This window comes from Galendromus occidentalis, unplaced genomic scaffold (genome assembly GCF_000255335.2).
Source record: "Galendromus occidentalis unplaced genomic scaffold, Mocc_1.1 scf7180000077512, whole genome shotgun sequence".
Lineage (NCBI taxonomy): Eukaryota > Metazoa > Arthropoda > Arachnida > Mesostigmata > Phytoseiidae > Galendromus > Galendromus occidentalis.
This window is the reverse complement of record NW_003805500.1, coordinates 1,174,556-1,194,276: the sequence shown is the minus strand read 5'-3', so window position 1 is coordinate 1,194,276 and position 19,721 is coordinate 1,174,556. Positions and strand designations below refer to the sequence as shown.

Genomic DNA, 19,721 nt, shown 5'->3' with positions numbered 1-19,721 from the left:
GTGTCACTTGGCGCGCCGGAGGCCCCCAATCTCTCCGTAGCTCAATACTCGTCACTTGCGGGCATTCGTCGTCAAGGCAAGTTGAAAGACGCCTTGTTGGATATGATTCATCGATCCAGACCGAAAGACCGCGTTGACGTCTAAGTGATTCCATGTCACCATGGTCATCAGGCATGATCTCCTAGCGCGGGAAACGACGGAGGAACTCTGAGCGGCGGCGACGCCGAGTCGAGGGCAAATCGCTCAGCTGTGAAGAGGATCGCAGTCTCTCGCTACAGATGCTCCGAGTTGCCGAAGACTTCCGTCGGCGATCTGCTCGGTGCGGAAGCCTGCCGCAACACGACGAAGTAGAATAGGCACTGACGTATGGAGCACTTGCTTCAAGCTCGGCTGTCTGGACATGTAGGGCAGAGCAGCTTTCAAAGACCTACTGGAGAGCGGTCGTGGTCCCCAAACTCACTTACACCAACGCTGTCACATCGATGACCGCGGCAACACGCGAAACGATTGAGATATCGCAGCGTGATGCCGCACGTTGGGCGCTTGGCCTGCCAGGATGGAAGGTTGCCAACTCAACTGGTCCTCGTTTGAAGCGAGAGAAGCCGAGAGCAAGCTCAAATATTCCGCCCGTATCGCATCCATGCCAGCAGCACGCTGGCCCAAAGCGATGTTGGAGAAGATTCTCCTGGAAGGGCAGCCAACGAGGTCATTTGCTAGAATGGAGGAGCTCAAGCTCAACTTTGGATGTGACACACTTTAGATCGAACATGATGAGCGAAACTGAGCCCTCCTGGGTGCCTATTATCGCCAGATCAGCGAAAGAATAAGGACCACGCAAGACCTCGCCTGGGTGGCTGGGATATCCGGTAGAACAATGCTCAGAGTCTATCGCCATTACAAAGACTCGAGAACATCACCGGTCCATATCTAGGACAACAGCAGAGGATCTGCCCTCCTGGCGCTTTCCAGAGCGAGCTCCCTACTCACCAGGGTTCACAGATTGCTGTTCTCCGCCGACCCAGACACGACATGCAATAGTTGCGGCGTGTATCCGGAAACACTTGAGCACACAACAATTGCAATGAATATTACTTCACAACAGACGAACTCGCAATCAAACTGAGTTTGACCACAGAGCTTAATCGCAATGCCGTGGAGTCAACGAAGCGCCTCCTCGAAAAATCGGAGCGAGAAAACACGGGATCCGCTGAGCCAACTCGCGCCTGAATCGGAAGGTTGTTGTGTACATATTATGAATGATGATACCATCTGATCCGAATAAACCATTAAAACGGCCCTTGCGGTCCCGAGCTCCTTTTGAGTGCCGTAAGCCATGACTTCAGAATTCAAGGAATCGGAAGGAGACGAAAACGAGGCAATTCGTCGTACCATTCCTGTCCCTCATAATGATATTGAGCGCTCACAAACCACTTGAGAGGAGAAATTCATAGAGGCGGGATCAAGGGGCAGGCCTGGACTCAGGATTGATCGCGTTCACTCTTAGAAATAATGTATGCCCTCACAAGTTCCCCGAAAGCAGAGACTCACATCTGAACAATTGCACGGCCTGTCGCGAATCTCAAATCTCATAGCTTATGATTGAGGGCGAAGTCTCGAGGCTTGTTAGGCGCCGAATGATTTGTGGTCGGATTTGAGCGTTCATGTAAAAGATGACGTTTATTAAGATTGTCAAGTCGAGGCAACCCTCGGGTCGCGGTTTATGTTCATCACACAGATTGAGTCGATCCAAAAGGTAAAACGTGCTTCCTTTCCGCTGGAGCTTTTGTTTCAGGAATTTGACTCCTGCCAGATACAGTCCTTCGGGAATCGATAAGAGTCGTGAAAATCTTAAAAATCCGAGCGGAGGGGTTCCTAGATTGATGAGATGGAGAGGCTAATGGCCAAATCTTCCGTCGGACTCCTTCATGTCGAGCGCATACGTTGAAGAACCGTCTTCCGGGCTAGTCGATAGTCGCAGGGTGAGCCTATTTGGAATTTTTCCACGAATGATTAATTCGATTCCAGGCGCAATTCGATTCGGATCTCACCCTACACAGGGGCTTGCAGACGCTTGAGTTCCGCCGAAAGCTCCGCGAGGTCAGCGTCAATTGATCTGAAAGCATTGACGGAATCACAAGGACCGATCGATCGAGAGGCTCAGCGATTAGTGTGCTATGCGTTTTGGTCTCAAGCATCGCTGGAAGAACATCGACCCAAACCCTGTCGCATCTTCCCCGTCGAAGAGAGGGATGATTTTCCTTCGACGGATAGGCACTCACTTTATTCGTTTCGTCCATATGATTTTAGACTCCGTAAGTCGGTCGTATTCCTCCATCAGAAGATCTGAAAATGATAGTCGCTCTCTTGAAGCCGATCTCCGAGACCCATGGGAGGTACGCCCGCACCTTCTGATCGCCATGTTGAGCTTACCCTTTTCCCTTGCCTCCTCGTTCGACCTGAGAATTAAAGGTTCTTGGGTTCAGAAGTTAGGAAATGGATGCGGGATTCGTACTCCTCCGTGTGAGACTCTATTCGCGAATATATCTCGCTCAGTACCTTTCATCACATATCCGACAGAATTCTCCATCTAGGAAGTTCAACACGTCCAGTGCTCTGCGGAGGGTGCAGTCGACGACTTGTAATCTGGAGAATTTCGATTTAACTCGCTGCAAACAATTCTTCCAGGAAACCTTACAACAGCGCGGGATTGATCTCGGGCGACCCGTCAAGCATCAGAGAGGAAGACTGCCGAGATTCATCGCAATGAAACGAACGATTTAAATAAGGAGACGAAAAAAACGACTCACTGCTCGATGAGGTCCAAGAAAAGTACACATCCTGATTTTTCGAGCATTTTCGCCTTATATGGCTCCGAATCGTGAGGCTGCAGGATTTTTTCGACTGCTTCGGAAGGCTCCTGGAGGCGCAGTGATGTCACTGTGTGCAAGCGCCACGTAGAGGGACGTCGGGAGCGTTTGCAGCAGACATCATCGTGGCGATTATGATGTAGAGCGCGGGAAACCACGTATCTCTCTCCCGGATGGGAAAATTGGGTATCTTCGGAGATCCATGCTGGCTAGAATCGAGGAGAAAACGCTCCCGCTGTTTCGATTCCTAAGCTTCTGTGTGGATAATCGCAGCTAGCTCATCAACGGCGCAGCCGACAGAATTCTGCAGCACGCGGGATCCGAAAAGCTTTTCCCGCTCATAGAAGCCGCCATCACCGGCTTCTGGTAAGAACTCCGCCCATTGTTGAAGAAGGTTTTCAAGGATTTCTTGTTCTAGAATCCAAAACACTGTTTCCGCGAATAGTCAGACATCGAGTCCCTAAACTGATTGTCTGTTCTGCCTCAGTTCAACTGTTCGAGCGCTCGAGTCGTTCATGAGCCATCACAGCATCGACTTCGGTATCACCAGCTGCTACTCAATTATCGTATCGTATGCTGTCTTGGGTCTTAACGGGAACAGACTCGATGATGGCCTGATGTCGGCCAGACTCCGGCCCAGGGCCCCCAGGTGTTCAAAGGTCCCGGAAAGCACTGAAAAGGCCGGAAGTGTTGAGGATCCCCGATGATTTCGCATCGAGGCTCAGCGATCGACTCGACAGCTGATCGAGCTAAAGGGCAACTCCTTTTTGATCGGGGAACATAGCTCGCAGACTCCCTTCTCGGAGTGATTAGAAATTCAATCACAGAAACGGAATATTGTCCTGACTCCCTGCGTAACGATGTTGCCGAACTGCCGACTAAGGAATCAACAAGCCGACGACAGATTTCCTGTCGTAGGCATCGCACTTAATGTCAGACAGCAAATGCATAACGATGCACCAATGCCACCGGAGATCCTCGACGAAGCCATCAACGGGACTTTGAGGCGCGCCCACAACATCTAAGCACATCATCAACTCTCGCTGTTGTCTTCATAGCAGTCCTTCTTCCCCTCCTTTTTCTTTTCGACTATTTAACGGTTATGCAGCTTCCGACGACATCAGTGACTGCTTGTTCTCGGAGTTCGTTCGGTGACTGAAGCTCCCCCGGAAAATTCCGCTCCCACCAGTTCCAACCAGTGAACTCTCCGAGGCGCAAAGCTTATCATGAAGCGGTTGCTCATCGTCGGGATCGTTCTCCTGGCGACGGAGGAGTCCCTCGCCTATGGAGCCTCTCGGAGACGCTTCAGACAGTTCAGTACTCCAGCCCCACAGAACTCCGGTTATGCCGACCCTCAATACTATCCTCCGGTGACTCATGTTCGTGTCGAATCCCTACTCGAAGCGATACGTGCCTTTCGAGGCTTTGCATGGGCGAGTTCTAACCCCCGAACAGAATTGCTCATCGTTCCAGAATATCCGGACTAGTGATGTGCATCAAGTTCATCATGACGTGCATCGGTCATCGTCTGAACTTCCCCATTCGCACATAACGCACCACGTGACCCCAGTTGTGCGATCCCATGTCCACCAGGCTCCCCCGGTGGAGGTTGTACGGACAACCAAGACGCTTTACCAACCGCCAGCCGTCGTACACCAGACCTTGGACTACGAGCATCACGACCACGTCACCACGCACTATCCGGGTTCTTCAAAATCTTTGACTCACACCGACTACTACAGCGGCAAGGTAGGTGCCTCTTCGGGTCCCAGACTCGAAGACACGTCGCGCCGACACTCCGGAAAAATATGTGGGGACCCCATCGAGGACCGAGCTTTAGCGGGAGACCGGTTTTCCTCCAGCAGGTGAACAACGTGCATACTCAGTCCATCAGCGAGAAGGGTCCGTCGGCGAGAAAAGTTCTAGAAGTTCATCATGACGATAAGTTCGACACTACTGTACAGCAGCATCAGCCCCACCAGCAACAGCATCATCATCATCACCATCATCATCGCGACGATCATGCTCATTTTGGCAAAGTTCCCACCGGTAACGCTGTCGTTACCTCATACTTCAACTTTCCCGGTTGGTAAAAGTTCGCTTCGTGTCTTTATGTGTCCATCGAGTACGTGGGAATATCTTGACGGACTTGAGGACCGATTTTGCTAGGGCTTGGAGGTCCCGGAGGCTTTGCCTGTCACGATCAGGAGTATGAATCATCGCCTTCCTAATATTGCAGGCTCTGGCAGATCGGACAATAAATTCCAGGCCCCAGCGCCGGCCCCAAGCCGCAAATTCGACTACCTACCGCAGAGATCGCATTCGCCGGCGTATTCCCCTCTGCAGGCCCAGTCCATAGAGGATGACGAGGATAGGGAAGATTCGCCTGGTCCCGCGACGCCCTCTCGGCCTCTCTACGAGCGAATAAACGCTGGTACTCCGCAAAACGATAGGGAACCTCCTCCGTTCTACACTGGGCAAGCCCCCGAGTCGAACAGTCCATCGGTAAGCCGTCCCAGTTCCTCCGAGGTACAGTTGATTTACGGGGGCCGGATGCTTGCGGAGCCCGAACCCTTCGATACGGAAGGGTTCGGTCGCTCCACGCGGAATAGCCTACGCGGCCCAAGAATCACGATTAGAGAGAGGGGTTCTCCGCGGAATATTCCTGCCCGGAAAGATGCCGTCTCCAGTCCCCTATTATGCGTAATTTACGCAGGTCGAGGCCGCCTATGTACTCTGAAAACCCTTTTCCACACGAGCAGGTGTTCCCGCCGCCGGCTTTGAGCAGACCATCCGACAGGTTCTTCTCGCCCTCGCGATACCCGAAGGAAAGCTTTGCTGAACGCAGACGTCCTGAGCCGCTGCAATTGATAGACGATGCAAAGCCGGATGACATTAAATCTTCGAGAGACTCGGAGAACGAAGACTCGCACAATCCTCGCGGGGAATCGCCCGAGGGAAAAACACCTGGAGCTGGACTCAGGGATCCTAGTGCGCTCCTGAAACGATTTCCTGAAGCTGACAGCTCGCCAAGAGAGAATGGTCGAGCTGGAAAAGCCCAAGACCCGAACCTCCACCAGCAAGCTCTGAGGGTGAAGCCGGACTTCTTCAGAGGCAATCGTGAAATCAACGCGAAAGAGCCTCAAACACTACCCGAAAACGATGGCAGACTCGAACCACCTCTGCGGTATTCCCTCGATCAGCTTCCGATTGTTCAGCAACGTCCCTATTTCGGCCCTTGAATCCGAGCGGAAAATTCGGATTCCAATCCTTCTTGTTTCTGTTCCTTTGCGCAAGGCTAATAAATATCCACGATCCACCCATTGGCAGCTCATATTCACAGAATCTGAATGATTTCGGAAAAAAATGTTTCGTTGTTCGCTCGCTCGTTTTCGGTGGAATATTGGTCATACCGATAAATCACTTTCCGCGCATCGCGATTCGTAGTTCGGAGACTTCTTCTGAAGTTCGAAAAAAAACTCTCCTGATCTTCATGATATACGCGTTGCATCCTCTTCTGTCAAGTTGCTTGTCGTTGCGTTTGCCACGCCGGCGCCGTACCATCCCCCGGGAATAGAAATGCAACATCAGAGCAGTGGGAGTTTTGTTTTCGAAACGCCACCGCCGCCCGAAAATATCGATAGAAAAGAAAACATGCGTTCATATTTAGACACTCCTACGAACACTTTCTTCAGATATCGCTATGTCGACGATCAGCATCGATAAATGTGTCCATCGGTGTGACAAGACACTTAACGACAAATCTTATTCTCAGCGTCCCCTAGCGAGCGACTAGCGCTAACTTACGAAGGTAATTCGTTCTACGGCACCGAGTCCAAACGTCGAGTGCCGCTCTCCCAATCATTGAACGGCATTGAAAGCCTCTGATCCTCTTTCGTCTGCACCTAGTTTCTTGTTTCCGACCCGTTCTCGTATCGACCGTCTCCGGAGCTGCTATCGACGTTTTCGGAGCGCTGTTTGACAATTACGAATCGGTGCCCGGAGAGGGCAACGCCCACCGAAAGAGACATGTTTACCGTCGTCGTGGCTCCAGAAACAATGGCTTGACCGACACCCGGTCGCTCGATGGGAGATCGTTGACTCGAACCAGAATACGGGGACGAAGAATACGCGAGCGCAAACCTGTTTCTCGTTGCGCCCGTGCTCGTGGCTCTCGCCGCTGTACTTCTCCACCGCAAAAAAACGGCTGATCAGTATTCTTCCAGCGGCGCCGAAAGAGCAGAAACTATCTTTGGTGGAAATTGAATATTACTTCCATCGATTCAATACGAGTTGTTCGATTAAATCAGACGGCTGACTAATTGCACGCATTTTCCCTGGACGTTTTTTTTCTGGTGAGATAATTCTCAGAGACGCTAAGCTTCTAGAACTCCCGCGTTCAGGACGTGGATGGTGATTATTCAGAAATGGTGAGGTATTCCCCTCAATGAGGACGGGCTCAATGATCTGCTCACTCAATTTTTCTCTTGAAAATACCCGAATACATGCAGCGTCATGTCTGCGATCATGAGCAAGACTCATGATGTCAACAGGGGTGGACGCTTTCAGCACTCCAAGGATCCTCAAGCTTCAAAAATTCTGATCTGATGTGACTGCTGGCTAGCTGTCGAGTGCTTGAGGCTACTTCTGAAGAGATGGACCTCAATCAAAAACTGAGAAGAAGGCCTTGGCGGCCCGGTCAAACATCGAAAACGGGTCGTTGGTTTCGGTTCGTTGTCAACTGTCAATACCTTTCAAGCTTGTCTACTTCCGTGGAAAACATCGACTTGTTGTTTCTATCGAATGAAAATTCCGTGTTTGTATCCAATTGGGAGTCGCACTGGGAGTTCCGATGGTCCGAGCTCTTAGTGGGTGATACCGGAACGTACTTAGAAGATGACTCCTGATACCTATGATCCACGAAGCCTTCCCTCAAACAACTCTTACAAGCAGCGAGAAAGATCATGGTCCAGCGATTCTCTCCTCTAATCCGCATATTTCAAAACGGGGTGACCGATCGAGCTCTGCGATTTTTCGCATGATTCCCGGGATAGAATCGACAGAATTAGGGCGACTCCCCGAGCTCTATGGGGATTTTGATGAATTCTCAGTCCGATCGCTCGGCATGCTTAAATTCTGTGGCCGTGATGTGGAGACTTTCCACGGGTGGTGCGTGGATCGATTATGACACAAGCACAGAAATGTCTTCCGAGAAACTCGCTGTGAAACCTCTCGACGTTGAGCTGTTGTTAGTATTATTATTGTGGTCGAGCATTCATTTGGGATGCAAAACGTCTCCCAGTATTGAGAATGTCTTGACGCCCATGTGAAGCTCGCCGTGGACGCCGCTCGTTGCGATCGCATCTCGTTCATAGAGTCATTTCCCTGAGCGATTTTCTGATGATGACTGAGGCCAGAGAAAACGGTGAAGTAGGCTGGTGGCTTCCGACGAATTTTGTCCCAGGAATTTCCAAAAAGAATCTTCGCTCATCGCATGCTTCATACGAAAGGTCGAGGAGTCGCGGAGCCTATGATAAATGGAGTGAGTGGAGGAGGCCACGCTACATGGGAAGCGATAGATGTCCAGAAGGAAACTATCGAATCATATTTTACGTTCGATCTGGATCTTCGCTAGAGCCGATGAGTCACTCATTAGACGTACAGACCCCCATCGATGACGGTTCTTTCCGAAATACACTTAGCATCGATGCCAAAATTCCCGTGCCAAGAACCAGACCGAATTCCGGAAACAGGGCATCCGCTTTTCACTTTCATCTCCCCATACAGAATACCTAGATGCACCCGATTTCTCCTCTAATGTCGATGGGCCGTGTGTGGGATGGTGGATCAACTTTTCGGATAGACCAAGATTTTTTTCTTGATCTCGTCCACCGATAGGTTGAGCCGCGGTCTTCATCCAACTCGTAGTCTCGGGAACCATGGCAAGATATGCGCTTCAGAACAAATTTGCGGACGACCTTCGTTCCCGTACGTTTATCCCTTTCGATAATAAGTTACATAGAGCCGGAGTCCTCCGAGCACGGGGCGAGCTTGTGTACACGTTCGAGTTCCGAAAGAAAACCTGCCGAAGGGAGACGCGTCGAACCGGCAGCTGCTCTTCATTTCAGAAGATGCTTGTCGTCTGCTCCGGATAGATCTGGCGCGCTCTCCCTTGTCGTGTCTTACCAACAACAGCGAGCATGAAACGAAACGGCCCGCCGGTTAGACCGTCAGCCAAGCCGCCAGCCTTTCATCCCTCACCTGAAGAGGGTCCTATAAAACGCGCATCTTCGTCGGACCGAGGTGCAAAGTGCAGGAGCTTTCAATACTTACTGTTTTGCAATGCTGGTCGGAATCAGCATGAGGTGGCTCGGTGTCGTGGTTCTAGGCGGAGTTCTCGTCCTCGCACAAAACGACGGCAACAATAAAAAAGATAACAGGTGAGCGATAGGTGAGAGATGAGAATTGTTACTTCGTCAGATGATAGGTCCGTGAGGTGTCGTCGATCCGAGAATCTCTGTATTAGGTGGCACCCTCAACGGTGTAGAAGGACCCATGAAGCATAGGCGATTCATTCTCACGTCTGAGATCGGTCGCGAATGCTGGAGATAACCCACTGATACCACCCAGCCGGGGGAATATCGGAGGAAACCTTCTCGTACATCCGAGGGAAACGCGACAGAAAATTTGGAGATTTCACTCTCACTTTGTAGAACATCAGAAGAACCTCTCGGTCCCATGAACGTGGACAGGAGTCATTCATCAGGGGTCGCACCCATCTCTTTTTGTACCGGGCATCGTTTCTCAAAATCTGGTTCTCAATGTTGCCGTCGTTTGGAAATCGCTCCCGTGCTCGGTCTGTCCATTACGCGGAACCGGCCGACCGGGGCTCTGGAAAAAGTGACGTAATGAGTAGCGAGGTGCCCACAGGGCTCCTCAGGTGGAGCTGCTCTTCCAGAAAAAGACTATGATCTTCAGAGCAGAACCTGCTGGGTTCTGCTGCCAGAATCTTCAGGTGTACGTGACGGGCCGATATTCAGATACGCGGAATGAGCAGCTACTTTTCTCGGCGGTTGTTTCACCCGGCGCTTGCTACTTGCTTCCTCGCCCGAGAAACCTGTCGCCTAGCCTTCTTACCCAATCTGTTTTAACTTCAAATATAGACATCCCATCACGCCAATCACCTTCTCGGATAATCTCCCCCTGTAGTTTGGATACCAACGATATATTCTGTCCAACAGCTATCATCTTTCTTTTTTGATCATGGACCTCCTGAAGCCGGTTGTCGCATATGGGGACACCATCAGGTTCTATATTGGGATATACTGAAATCCCATTTTCCGGACCGGGATATTTCGCGGCGATTAGGCGGACTATCCGATTATCCGACTCAGACGGTCCGCAGCATCGTTCCTAGACTTTCTATAGTTTATCGTCGTTCCTCGGGTCGTGGGCGATATCTGTGAGAACTCCTGTCCCACTGGAGTTCTGCGACTCGCAGGCTGCCCGTCCGTGTGAGATGTCACTAAAGTGAGGCGAGTCACACTTGACACGAGTGCTCTAGAGGGTGTGACGGATTTTCAAGCGGGCCAGGCGTGAAGCACAATAGCAGACATATTGTTACTATTATGACCGAGAAAACCGCCGGCCCAAATCGGGTGTGGTCATTTCTAACTGGACAGAATCGGCCTACAAAAGACGGCACCACGCTCTAATCGGAGACATGTAAGGAGTTTCCCCTGAAGCTCGCTGTCAGCTGAGCCGGGGGTGATTAATCGAAGACTCCCCCGGTGCTTCTTCTCGATCGGGATCCGATTCTCGTAGCGATTAGAAGCGCGAGTTTAAAGCGGGAATGGATCAAGCAGGCTAGCGAGCGAGCAGAATCGTCGATACCAACTTATCTGAGATTTGAGCGATGCCAGCGCGCGCAGTCTCGTCTGAAGGAAAACAATGTGGGAGAACGGGCGTCCCTATGCAGCGGAGCGTGAAGATTCACCTCTAACGAAATAACTGTTTCGGCTGAAAGTGTGACGCTCACGCACACACAATGATGCATCGGGCTGACATGCGAGGCTTCCTCGTGTTTCCAGTGATCGACCGAACCGTCTCTTCAACCATCGACCGAAGTTAGAAATAGAGATTCATCAACACCGCTCGTGATATACAGTACCACACAAGCGGGTCATTTGGAATCGTGGAATACTGACGGGTCGACTGGAAAGGTCACCCCGGGACCGCGAGGCGACTGAGCAACTCCATCGATCCGGGACCCTGTTCTGTAATTGAAGACGGAGCCCGGTGTGGAGTTCACGCTCACTTGCGAGTCCGTCATTGCGAACTACTTCCGTCCAGAGGAGTTTTCTGAATTGATTGATCCCATTATTGAACTGTCTTCCGCGTGGCCAACGGGGGCCCGGTGCTGACAACAACTCTTTTGAGCGGCATAAGTCTCACCTTGACCTCTACATCGAGACAAGGTTCGCGCAACAAAACTTAAGACTACCGCTGGCGCGGAGGGCAATCCTCCGCTCCAATGGTTCCTGAGGAGTCGGCAAGCTGCAACACTCGAATCTCGAAAGTGAAAGGACCCGGGACAGAAGTTGAATTTCGCACCAGACTTGTCCGGAAACTCCTAAAAGATGTTATTGCCTCGTTGTGAAAGTTGCCTCAATCTCGTTTCCACGTCCGATGGGCTAAACGTTTGCGGAGGTGTTTTCCTGCTCGGTATTTCATCTCTGTCGACGTCTTCCTCTGTTTCTTAAGTAATTCTGTCTGATTGCGGAACAGAGAACGATTACCGATGAACGGCCGGAATGATGTAAGGTTTCTTCATTTTCTGCTCCACGTGAAAATTCTTCTGTACGTCCTCTGCGCGGAATCGTTGACGCCAACCACCGAACGGAATGTTCTCGCTTCTTGAGTGTTTTTTAATGCAATTCCTCGAGAACACTGCAGTCAATTGTACGATCGCATTGCCGCATGCCGGCGCGAGAGTTGCTTCGTCTGCCAGTGGGAGCGATGATGTCGTCGCCGCCGCTGCTGAAGTCGTTGCTCGGTGCCGGTTCTGACGATGTTGAACATGCTTCGTGATGAAATCACCGACAGATTCGAAAGTGTGCGGGCGTAATCCCCCGCTTCCCAGCACCAGAATCGTGCGTTCGTCCACCGGAACTCCACGATGCTACTGCGGCGATCGATACGACGAGTCCACGTATAGGAGTAAACAAGGTGGAAGCGCATGGTTGTATACGGGAAAAATACGATGGCAGCGGATGATGTCAGTTCGGAAAGCTCCCCAGTTGTTTCTTGTTTCTGGCATGCTGTTTTTTATTTCCGGCTTTTTTAAGTCTCCGGGACATTTCAAAATATCAGAATTTCGCTGAACTTCGGGCATTAAGTCCGTGGAAGATGCACCCTTCAGCCAATGCGCCAATGTCATCGTCAGAAGGTGCATGTTCAAATGCCTCGGGTTTCCTTGAGTTGCATACCGTGTAAGAAATACCCTTTTCAATTCAATCTATTGAATAGTAGGTACAAGTGGGGAGATAGGCCGGAGAACGGAAGTCTGTCAATGATTAATCAGCCTCCTGTGTTGCTTCTTATCGATCCCGGTATTTTTTTCCTCGATCACGCCCCCCTTACACTCCATGGACGTGAAATCGATAGGAGTTCACCCTGGAGAGGAGGCATCGGATAAGGGCACTTGGAGGGGAAAGGACGAGATCAACTCAACGTCAGGGATTGCGCCCTCTCTCCAATGATGTCGATTGTCAAATGGAGGACAACGTAGAGAAATCCATGGTACTTCCAGATTTTGTTTGCCGATCGATTGTTGTTTCTGAATTGCGAATCAGCCCGCTTTTGATGCGCGAGCTTGTGCTAGCCCGAAGTCTTGAAGGCCAAATGAAAGTGACAGCGCCGAACATTTTGGAGTTGTTGGCATCGCTCCACAAGTCCCTGCGTTCTGGAGCGGGCGCTGGACCATCCGGAACGATCTTTCATTAATTTCAGCAAAGTCGTGCGCCCCTCTAAATATTTCGACAACATCGGGATGGCATCGTCATCAGTTCTTCGCGGACGTCAACGTCATCTCTGACAGTTCGCAAATTGAAGGCTCCGCGACTCATCATCTTCGAGAGAATGAATTCTGCGCCTTGGCATTTTCCCGCCGCTGATTCGCGTTGGCGAACTCTCTCGAGTTTGGCTGACGAGCATATGATTTACGTGACTTCACTTGGGATTGGTCCCGCTGCAATAATGGAAAGAAAGTCCCCGGGAGCCCCGGAAGGATCTCTGATATGATGCACGAGCTCACCGGCCGCAATATCCCAGATTCTGGATGGAGCTCGATGGCGAGCAATTCCAACCAATGAGTTCATGTAGCACAATACTGTTTTCATCAGATATCGTCATTTCAGTTAGAGTTGAGGTTGACGTGGGTCGCCTCCTTCTCTAAACAGAGTTTCCCAGTTTCTCTCAATTTCCTTCATTTTTACGTAAGGGATCTATCCGTTGGGATTCCGACCGTAGCAGCTCATTAAATTGGTGGAATTGACTCGACGTTTCTTTTCTCCGCTGCAGGAATCGGAGACAGACCCCATTCGACAATTTCTTCAACCGCCACATTTCTGCAACACAGGGCCGAGGGGGTCTACGGCCTTACAGCAACAGCAACGGAATATTCTCGGTCGCACCGTTCGGAAATCAGCCATGGTGGAAAGGGTGAGTGACTGGAATCATTGATCGAGATCCTCATGTCTCTGCTGCTTATGCTGCAAAGTAAATGAACGATCCATCGCCCTGAGTATGTAGTTAGTCAGTGAACTTGTTCCACCTCATGACGACACGGTCTGTTCGAATGTCGAAAGCCTATGTAGCCAAATACAGACTTCACGGTCAAGGTTCGTACCGTCTGTTGTCATCAATTGAATCGGAAGAACGACTTCCCTGGGAAAATAGCTGCACTCGTTCCCATCGTTTATTCGATAGAAGATTTTGCATGTCTCATCCACGTCTTGGCTCAATCTTTGTTCTCATCCCGAAGTTCTCAGACACGCCAAAGATGGTCAGAAATAGAAGAACTCGTATTCGCCGTGAAGAAGCCATAGGAGAATCTGAGAGCAACTTTCTCGGACAATGCGGCTCGCAAAACTTGAGCAACTTCGAGAGCCGAACTTGTGTAGTTTCGGAGAAATTATCTCATTGTAAATTGCTTTGGAATCCCCTCCGATGCCTGTAGATGACCATCTTCTCCGATCTCAGTTCGACTTGCGCGACTTCCTGATGTGGCGAAGCTCGACAAGACCGTCGGGATTGCTCTGAATCGTTCCTGAGTTACGATTCGGGGTTTTGCTTCCTCCTGTCCAAACGGATGGGTCGAGCCTTGGACTCACTAGCAATTCAAATCTTCTGTCGCACTGCGCGGTCGGGTGTCTTCATTAAAACGGCGGGGCTGGAGCCGGAGTCAACAAAAGTCTGTTCAACAAAGCCTTCAGAAAATATTGTTCGCCGCATGGCGGCTCTTTAGGCGCCGGCGCCGGTTTTGTTCTCAGCGAAGTCTTCCTTCCAGTCAGCGAGTGACTGACCTTGCTTCAATTAGAGAGGCGTCCGTAGCTAGAGCGGCATGGATTGTTCATTTTCTTCTTCTTCCCCAGCAATGGGGACATGTCATATCGAGGTCGTTTTCCGAAAGCTTCGTGTCCCATCATTCACAAGGAACGATTAGCGGCAGGTATTGAAAGCTTGAAGCGATACCTTCCGCGAGAGGGAAAAGAATCCTGGCCTGCAAGACGGATTCGTCTTGAATACGGGCTCCAAGCACAAGTACCGGGTACAGCGTTGGAGCTCCTGAGATCTCGATCACAAATATCCAAATGAAGCAAGCTTCCCATCTGACGAGTCCGTGGGCGCTCGCGCACGAGTCGAATGTATCTCTCTGAGCTGACTTTTTGGTTTAAGATGCTAGAATTATTTAAGCGTATGCAGACGAGTCAACCGGCGTGATCATGCGAAGCAGCAGAGACCCTGTTTTATCAGAGCGTGGGTTGAGGCACGCCGATAACTCAACACGGAACGTCAGCGCAATGCCACCGATGTTCTGGTGATAGAGCGGAATCATGCATTCAAATTTGCTTCCCTCGGTCGATGATACGACATCGGCTTCGACGCAGTCGACTTTGGCGATTCCTATTTACAATTTTTATCCTCTCATGAGTTTACGAAGACGGCATGACATCGGACTTCGGGCTATCATGGCATTGCCGAGTATCTACTCGATGTTTCAATGGCCAGCCTGATTATACAGGTAGAACGCCGGGATCGCCATAGGGGTTGAAGCAGGCACCCAGTAGGGGTCCTCTGTGGGCATCGCTCGGTACGCGAGGCTCGGGCCGGGTCGCGAGGCAGTCCCGTGAGCACGAGATAACGATAGACGCTCGATTATCGGACGCTCGATCCGATTATCGCGGAACCACCTCATTGAGTGTGTAGCAATGGGTTTCTCCTCATCGAAAAAAAGAACTCTGGGAGATGGGCTCCTGGAAAGAGCTTTGGATGAGTGCGCAAGACTGCCTCGAGGCAACGGAACTCGAATGCCTTCCAAAGGTTGGAATTTTCTATCGTGGATCGAAATTGAACCAGTCTCATTTCTCACCCCCAGGGCCCACGTCTGCATGACAAAGAAAGAAGAAGAAGTCGAGGGGGTGTCCCCTGAATCGCTCCTGTTCTCCCTGCAATCGACACAATGCTCAGAGTCGTTGACAACTCACACTTGCATCACCAAAGTAAGCCAAGTGACCTGGCGAATTTCCTACTATTCGGGGGCCTCGTTGCTCTCACTACGTTCCAGTCATACGGAAACTAGGCCGCCGAATTCATGAAAAATTGCTTCCGCGAGTCTTCCAGCTCCTGCATTAGTTAGATGCGTTCACTTCGAAGCGAAGAATTCGCATAAACTTAAGCTGACGGGTTGCCTCTCGTAATCGGCGACGATTATTCCACAGATTCGCACAGCCAACGAAAGCAAGAACTTGGTTGAAAAATATACTTGCTGCCACGGATATACTCGGAGGCCCGATGGACCCGGATGTGTCGAAGCTGATCTCAAGGTGAGTCAAGGTCGAGTGACAACATCAGCTCCGATAGCACTTGCACCGACTATCTTCTGCCGCTTCGTTTCGGATTTGTCAGCTGATACCTATCAGAATTGTATCCCAATCGATGTGATTCTCATTAAGTAACGCTGAATACCGGTTCAAGAAAACAGTCGTCAGTCCGACTGTCACGTCAACCGATTCAGCTCAGTCGATCAATACCGCTTCACAACGAATAATCCCCATTTGAGACGGACGGGGAGTGTTTTTGTATTCGAACGATGATTCGTAACCTTTGAGGACCTGTGAGTGGAAGCTTCTCCCTCCGGTACGATGCCAAATCTACGCGGACTTTTTTCCTGGCTCCCGTCCCAAATGATAGTACACACATAGTCGCTTCCCTGCTGGTGGAAATTGATTCTTCTGTCGACGATGGGGGTCGTCCGCTTACTCACGCTCGTCGAGAGCCGAATTTCCGTCGAGCACAATCAGAATTCTAGACTCCGTTGCTACGATCCGAAGCTGTTGAATTTGATCTATCAGAACTTCTTGAAGTTCGGCAGCGTAAGTGCAGAGCCTGGCGCCAGTTAGACAGCTCTAGCAGAATCGTTCGAACAAGGCTTGCAAACTAGTCGAAGCGCATTGGGCAAGTGGCTCGATACTGATATTGCTTGCAGTCAAGGTGTTCGGCCGGGCGCAAGGCGGAATTCCTCAGGCGAGACGAACGGCTCTTCAATGAGGAACCGCGGCGTGAATCCATCTGAATCGATTCTGGGCCTCTCGTGTTCAAGGGTCCTCGCAAGATTGAGTAGTTCCCATGGAGCTTCTGGAACGCCCTGAGAATCTAATGGCAGACGACTCCACATTTGAATTTCTCGAAGATTCCAGAGGAGCTGATTCCGGAGCGGACGACTGCGCCTATGGTCGCCGACAATTCGGGAAATCGATGAATGCCCGATGGAGGGGGCAGTTCCGTCAGGAACTCTGGCGATGGGGACTTTCCATTCTCGTACAGAGTCGGCATTCACGGTCAATTTCTTTCCTCCCAGGATTTGAGCGAGACTCTCCAGATTATTGGAACTAATGATTTCGGAAAACTCGTTGACGATGCGAAAATCACCAAGAAAGGTGGAGCCGACATGAACATCACCGTCTTCGCGCCCACGAACGCTGCCATCAAAATCGCCGAGGCTAAGGTCAGTCAATCGAACCCTGTCGTTCTGACGACTCCGGCTGAGACCGAGAATCCTCGCACAAATGGTTCCCAACGAGACTCGATGAACTTCCTGTTACAGAAAGCAGAAACCGACGACAAGAACGAGGTTTCCCCGGCCGATATGGCGAACAGTCATATGGTCGAGGGATATTATCAGCTCGCGGATCTTGTGGACGAGCAGAAAATCGTGACTTTGGACGGAAAGAGTTCGATACGATTCAACGAGTTCTACAACCCACACAAGGTGAGCGGGCTTCTCTCATTCTCGAGTATTCCTTCCGATATGGTTCCCGTATCCGAGTATTAGAGATAAATCCATGTCACTCCAGGTGCTCACTGCCAATTGCGTGCCAATCGTGGCTGCGGATAATTTCCACAAGAATGGAGTCGTTCACGTTGTCGACGGCACTCTGCCTACGCCCTCGAAGAGCGTGAAGGAAATCCTCGCAAACGATCCCAAGTTCGAGACCTTCAACGAAAGTACGTGAAAATCTCAAAAGTACGGCAAGCGACCTTATCCGGTAACATTGAGGGAATTTCCCCTTACTAATCGTTGACCTCCTGTTTTTTTCTCCCTCTTAGTTCTCTCCAGGAGCGGTGAACTTCTAGACAAGCTCGACGACCCCGAGGCTCACTACACGGTTTTCGCTCCCACTCAGGACGCATTCAAGGACATCGACGCCGAAACTCTTGAAATGTGGAGAAACGGAGAAGGTACGCTCTCAGAGAGTCTTTGACCCCATTCTTGTCGATCGTCGGGATTGTTACTTCTGATCTACACCTTACGCGCTCGAGAGACATTCAACGGTTCTCGGCACGCCGGAGGCTTATTCAACGTGCAATTATCGCTGGCTCGACTCGTTCAAAAATTGACCTTTCTTCTTCCGTGCGCTCGCAGGGTGTGTCGATCAATTACTCCAAGGACACGTCGTTCCTCACACCATCTGTACATCGGCGGTTCCTCAACAAGCTCGCGTTCGCAACGTTCTCCGATCGCCGATCATGCTCCAGAAAACGCCCGACGGTCGTGTAACAGCTGAAGGCGTCGAAATTGAAGATAAGGATATGGTTGCCACCAACGGAGTCGTCCACGCTATCAAGAACGTGATGCTGTCACAGACTAGCAAATCACTTCTGGATACATTGAAGGCTCACAAACTCACTGACCTCGTGCATCTGATCGAAAGCAATCAGCTGGGTGAGAGGTTCGCCACGTTGAAGAACTTCACTTTCTTCGCTCCCACCGAAGAAGCCATCAAAGACGTTTCCCTGAAGGAGTGGGATTCGATGAAACAGGAGCAGAAGATTCAGCCTCTGTTCCTGTATCACACGACCCAGAGTAAAATCGGACTCAAGTCCCTCTTCAATAACATGATCATGCCCTCTCAGCTGGAGAATTCGCAGATCCGAGTGAACGTATATTCGCGCAACAGTAACTTCGACGACGCCACTTACACAGCGCAGTGCGCCAGAGTCGTGAGCCGTCCCACTGAGGTGTGCGGAGGCTCGATATACTTCGTGGACAAAGTCCTCCGTCAGCCCGAGGTGTCGATCTGGGAACTCCTCGAGAAAAACAAGAACCTCCAGGTTTTCCGCAAGCTGGTGACAAAGGCCAACCTCGAAAGCCAACTCAAAGACAACGCTGGACCTTTCACCGTACTCGCCCCGACAGACGAGGCTTTCAAGAAGCTAACCCGCGAGGAAATGGAATCCCTCGAGAAGGGCGAAGGCGTTGAGGCCTTGGTTAAAACCCACATCATTCCCGACATGCTCTGCTCGGGAGGTATCAATCACAACAACGCGTTCGCCGTCCAAGAGCACAGGAATCTCGACGGAAAATCCGTCTCTGCCCAGCGTTCACTCCGAGGCCACGTCTACTTCGGGGGAGCCAGGGTGGAAGATAAAGACCTGACAGCGAACAACGGCGTAGTTCACGTCCTCGACCGAGTTCTCAACGCTCAGCCTGAACCCAAACCTCAACCCAACCCGGTCCCGAACCAGCAGCAACAAGGAACCGAGAGCCGAAGATACTCGACGTTTGATTTCCCTCAGTTCTGAGAGAGTCAGAGAGCACTCCGGAACTCAAAATCGCAAACGTCACGGTGTGAAAGCTAATATTAATAGCGGGGAGATATTTATTTAATTTTCGGACCTCGAACAGGATCCAGCTGCGACAACGGGGAATGGGGTCCTCTGACGGTAGAAGGAAGGTGCAGGAAATAAGCTCAAAAGTTTGCCGTTCGCACCAAGTATACTCGACGGTGAGGAAGCCTGTGGACAAATCAGCCGATGGAACTCTCAGGGCAGGGTGTCGCCTGAAATCAGCTGCGTTGGTCCTTCCAAGAACACGGGGCTCGGGAATCGCGGGAAAATCATGGAATATTCTGAGAAAAATTGAGGGAGAGGATTCTCGAATTCTACGGAGTTATTGGGGGACGGATTGGATTTCGTATAATTGCGGCAAAGAAATAAATGGCTTGAACGACGAAAGATATCGCACAGAGCAATAAAAGCAAAGTTTTGACGGGAATGGAAGTCGAATGATCT

General features: G+C 50.8%; 2 protein-coding genes and 1 long non-coding RNA gene across 3 annotated transcripts; 2 read left to right on the top strand and 1 right to left on the bottom strand.

Annotated features, from left to right (window-relative positions):
* Positions 1–1,654: 1,654 nt before the first annotated feature.
* Positions 1,655–2,933, bottom strand: LOC100898481 (uncharacterized). The gene is made up of 5 exons (XR_145638.1): positions 2,808–2,933; positions 2,557–2,643; positions 2,431–2,456; positions 2,280–2,343; positions 1,655–2,113 (listed from the first exon to the last, which is right to left on the bottom strand). It is a non-coding gene; the product is annotated as an uncharacterized LOC100898481 (long non-coding RNA).
* Positions 2,934–4,093: 1,160 nt separating this feature from the next.
* LOC114828417 (uncharacterized) lies at positions 4,094–6,109 on the top strand. The gene is made up of 5 exons (XM_029112537.1): positions 4,094–4,246; positions 4,323–4,616; positions 4,733–4,952; positions 5,107–5,372; positions 5,627–6,109. Exons 1-5 carry the CDS (start codon positions 4,094–4,096, stop codon positions 6,107–6,109), a joined length of 1,416 nt encoding a protein of 471 aa, XP_028968370.1.
* A 3,066-nt stretch (positions 6,110–9,175) lies between these two features.
* On the top strand, positions 9,176–19,704 carry LOC100898576 (transforming growth factor-beta-induced protein ig-h3). Its single transcript, XM_003747176.2, has 9 exons — positions 9,176–9,307; positions 13,449–13,589; positions 15,526–15,649; positions 15,869–15,973; positions 17,008–17,154; positions 17,254–17,418; positions 17,504–17,654; positions 17,757–17,888; positions 18,073–19,704. Exons 1-9 carry the CDS (start codon positions 9,210–9,212, stop codon positions 19,230–19,232), a joined length of 2,223 nt encoding a protein of 740 aa, XP_003747224.1. The 5' UTR covers positions 9,176–9,209; the 3' UTR covers positions 19,233–19,704.
* The last annotated feature ends 17 nt before the right edge of the window (positions 19,705–19,721 follow it).

Bases quoted from the DNA above. Each gene is read 5' to 3' on its own strand.
- LOC114828417 (XM_029112537.1), top strand. From the start codon at position 4,094: ATGAAGCGGTTGCTCATCGTCGGGATCGTTCTCCTGGCGACGGAGGAG. The intron at 4,247-4,322 runs GTTCGTGTCGAA...ACCCCCGAACAG, and splicing joins ACTATCCTCCGGTGACTCAT to AATTGCTCATCGTTCCAGAA. The intron at 4,953-5,106 runs GTTGGTAAAAGT...CTAATATTGCAG, and splicing joins CTCATACTTCAACTTTCCCG to GCTCTGGCAGATCGGACAAT.
- LOC100898576 (XM_003747176.2), top strand. From the start codon at position 9,210: ATGCTGGTCGGAATCAGCATGAGGTGGCTCGGTGTCGTGGTTCTAGGC. The intron at 13,590-15,525 runs GTGAGTGACTGG...TCTCACCCCCAG, and splicing joins AATCAGCCATGGTGGAAAGG to GGCCCACGTCTGCATGACAA. The intron at 17,655-17,756 runs GTACGTGAAAAT...TCTCCCTCTTAG, and splicing joins GTTCGAGACCTTCAACGAAA to TTCTCTCCAGGAGCGGTGAA.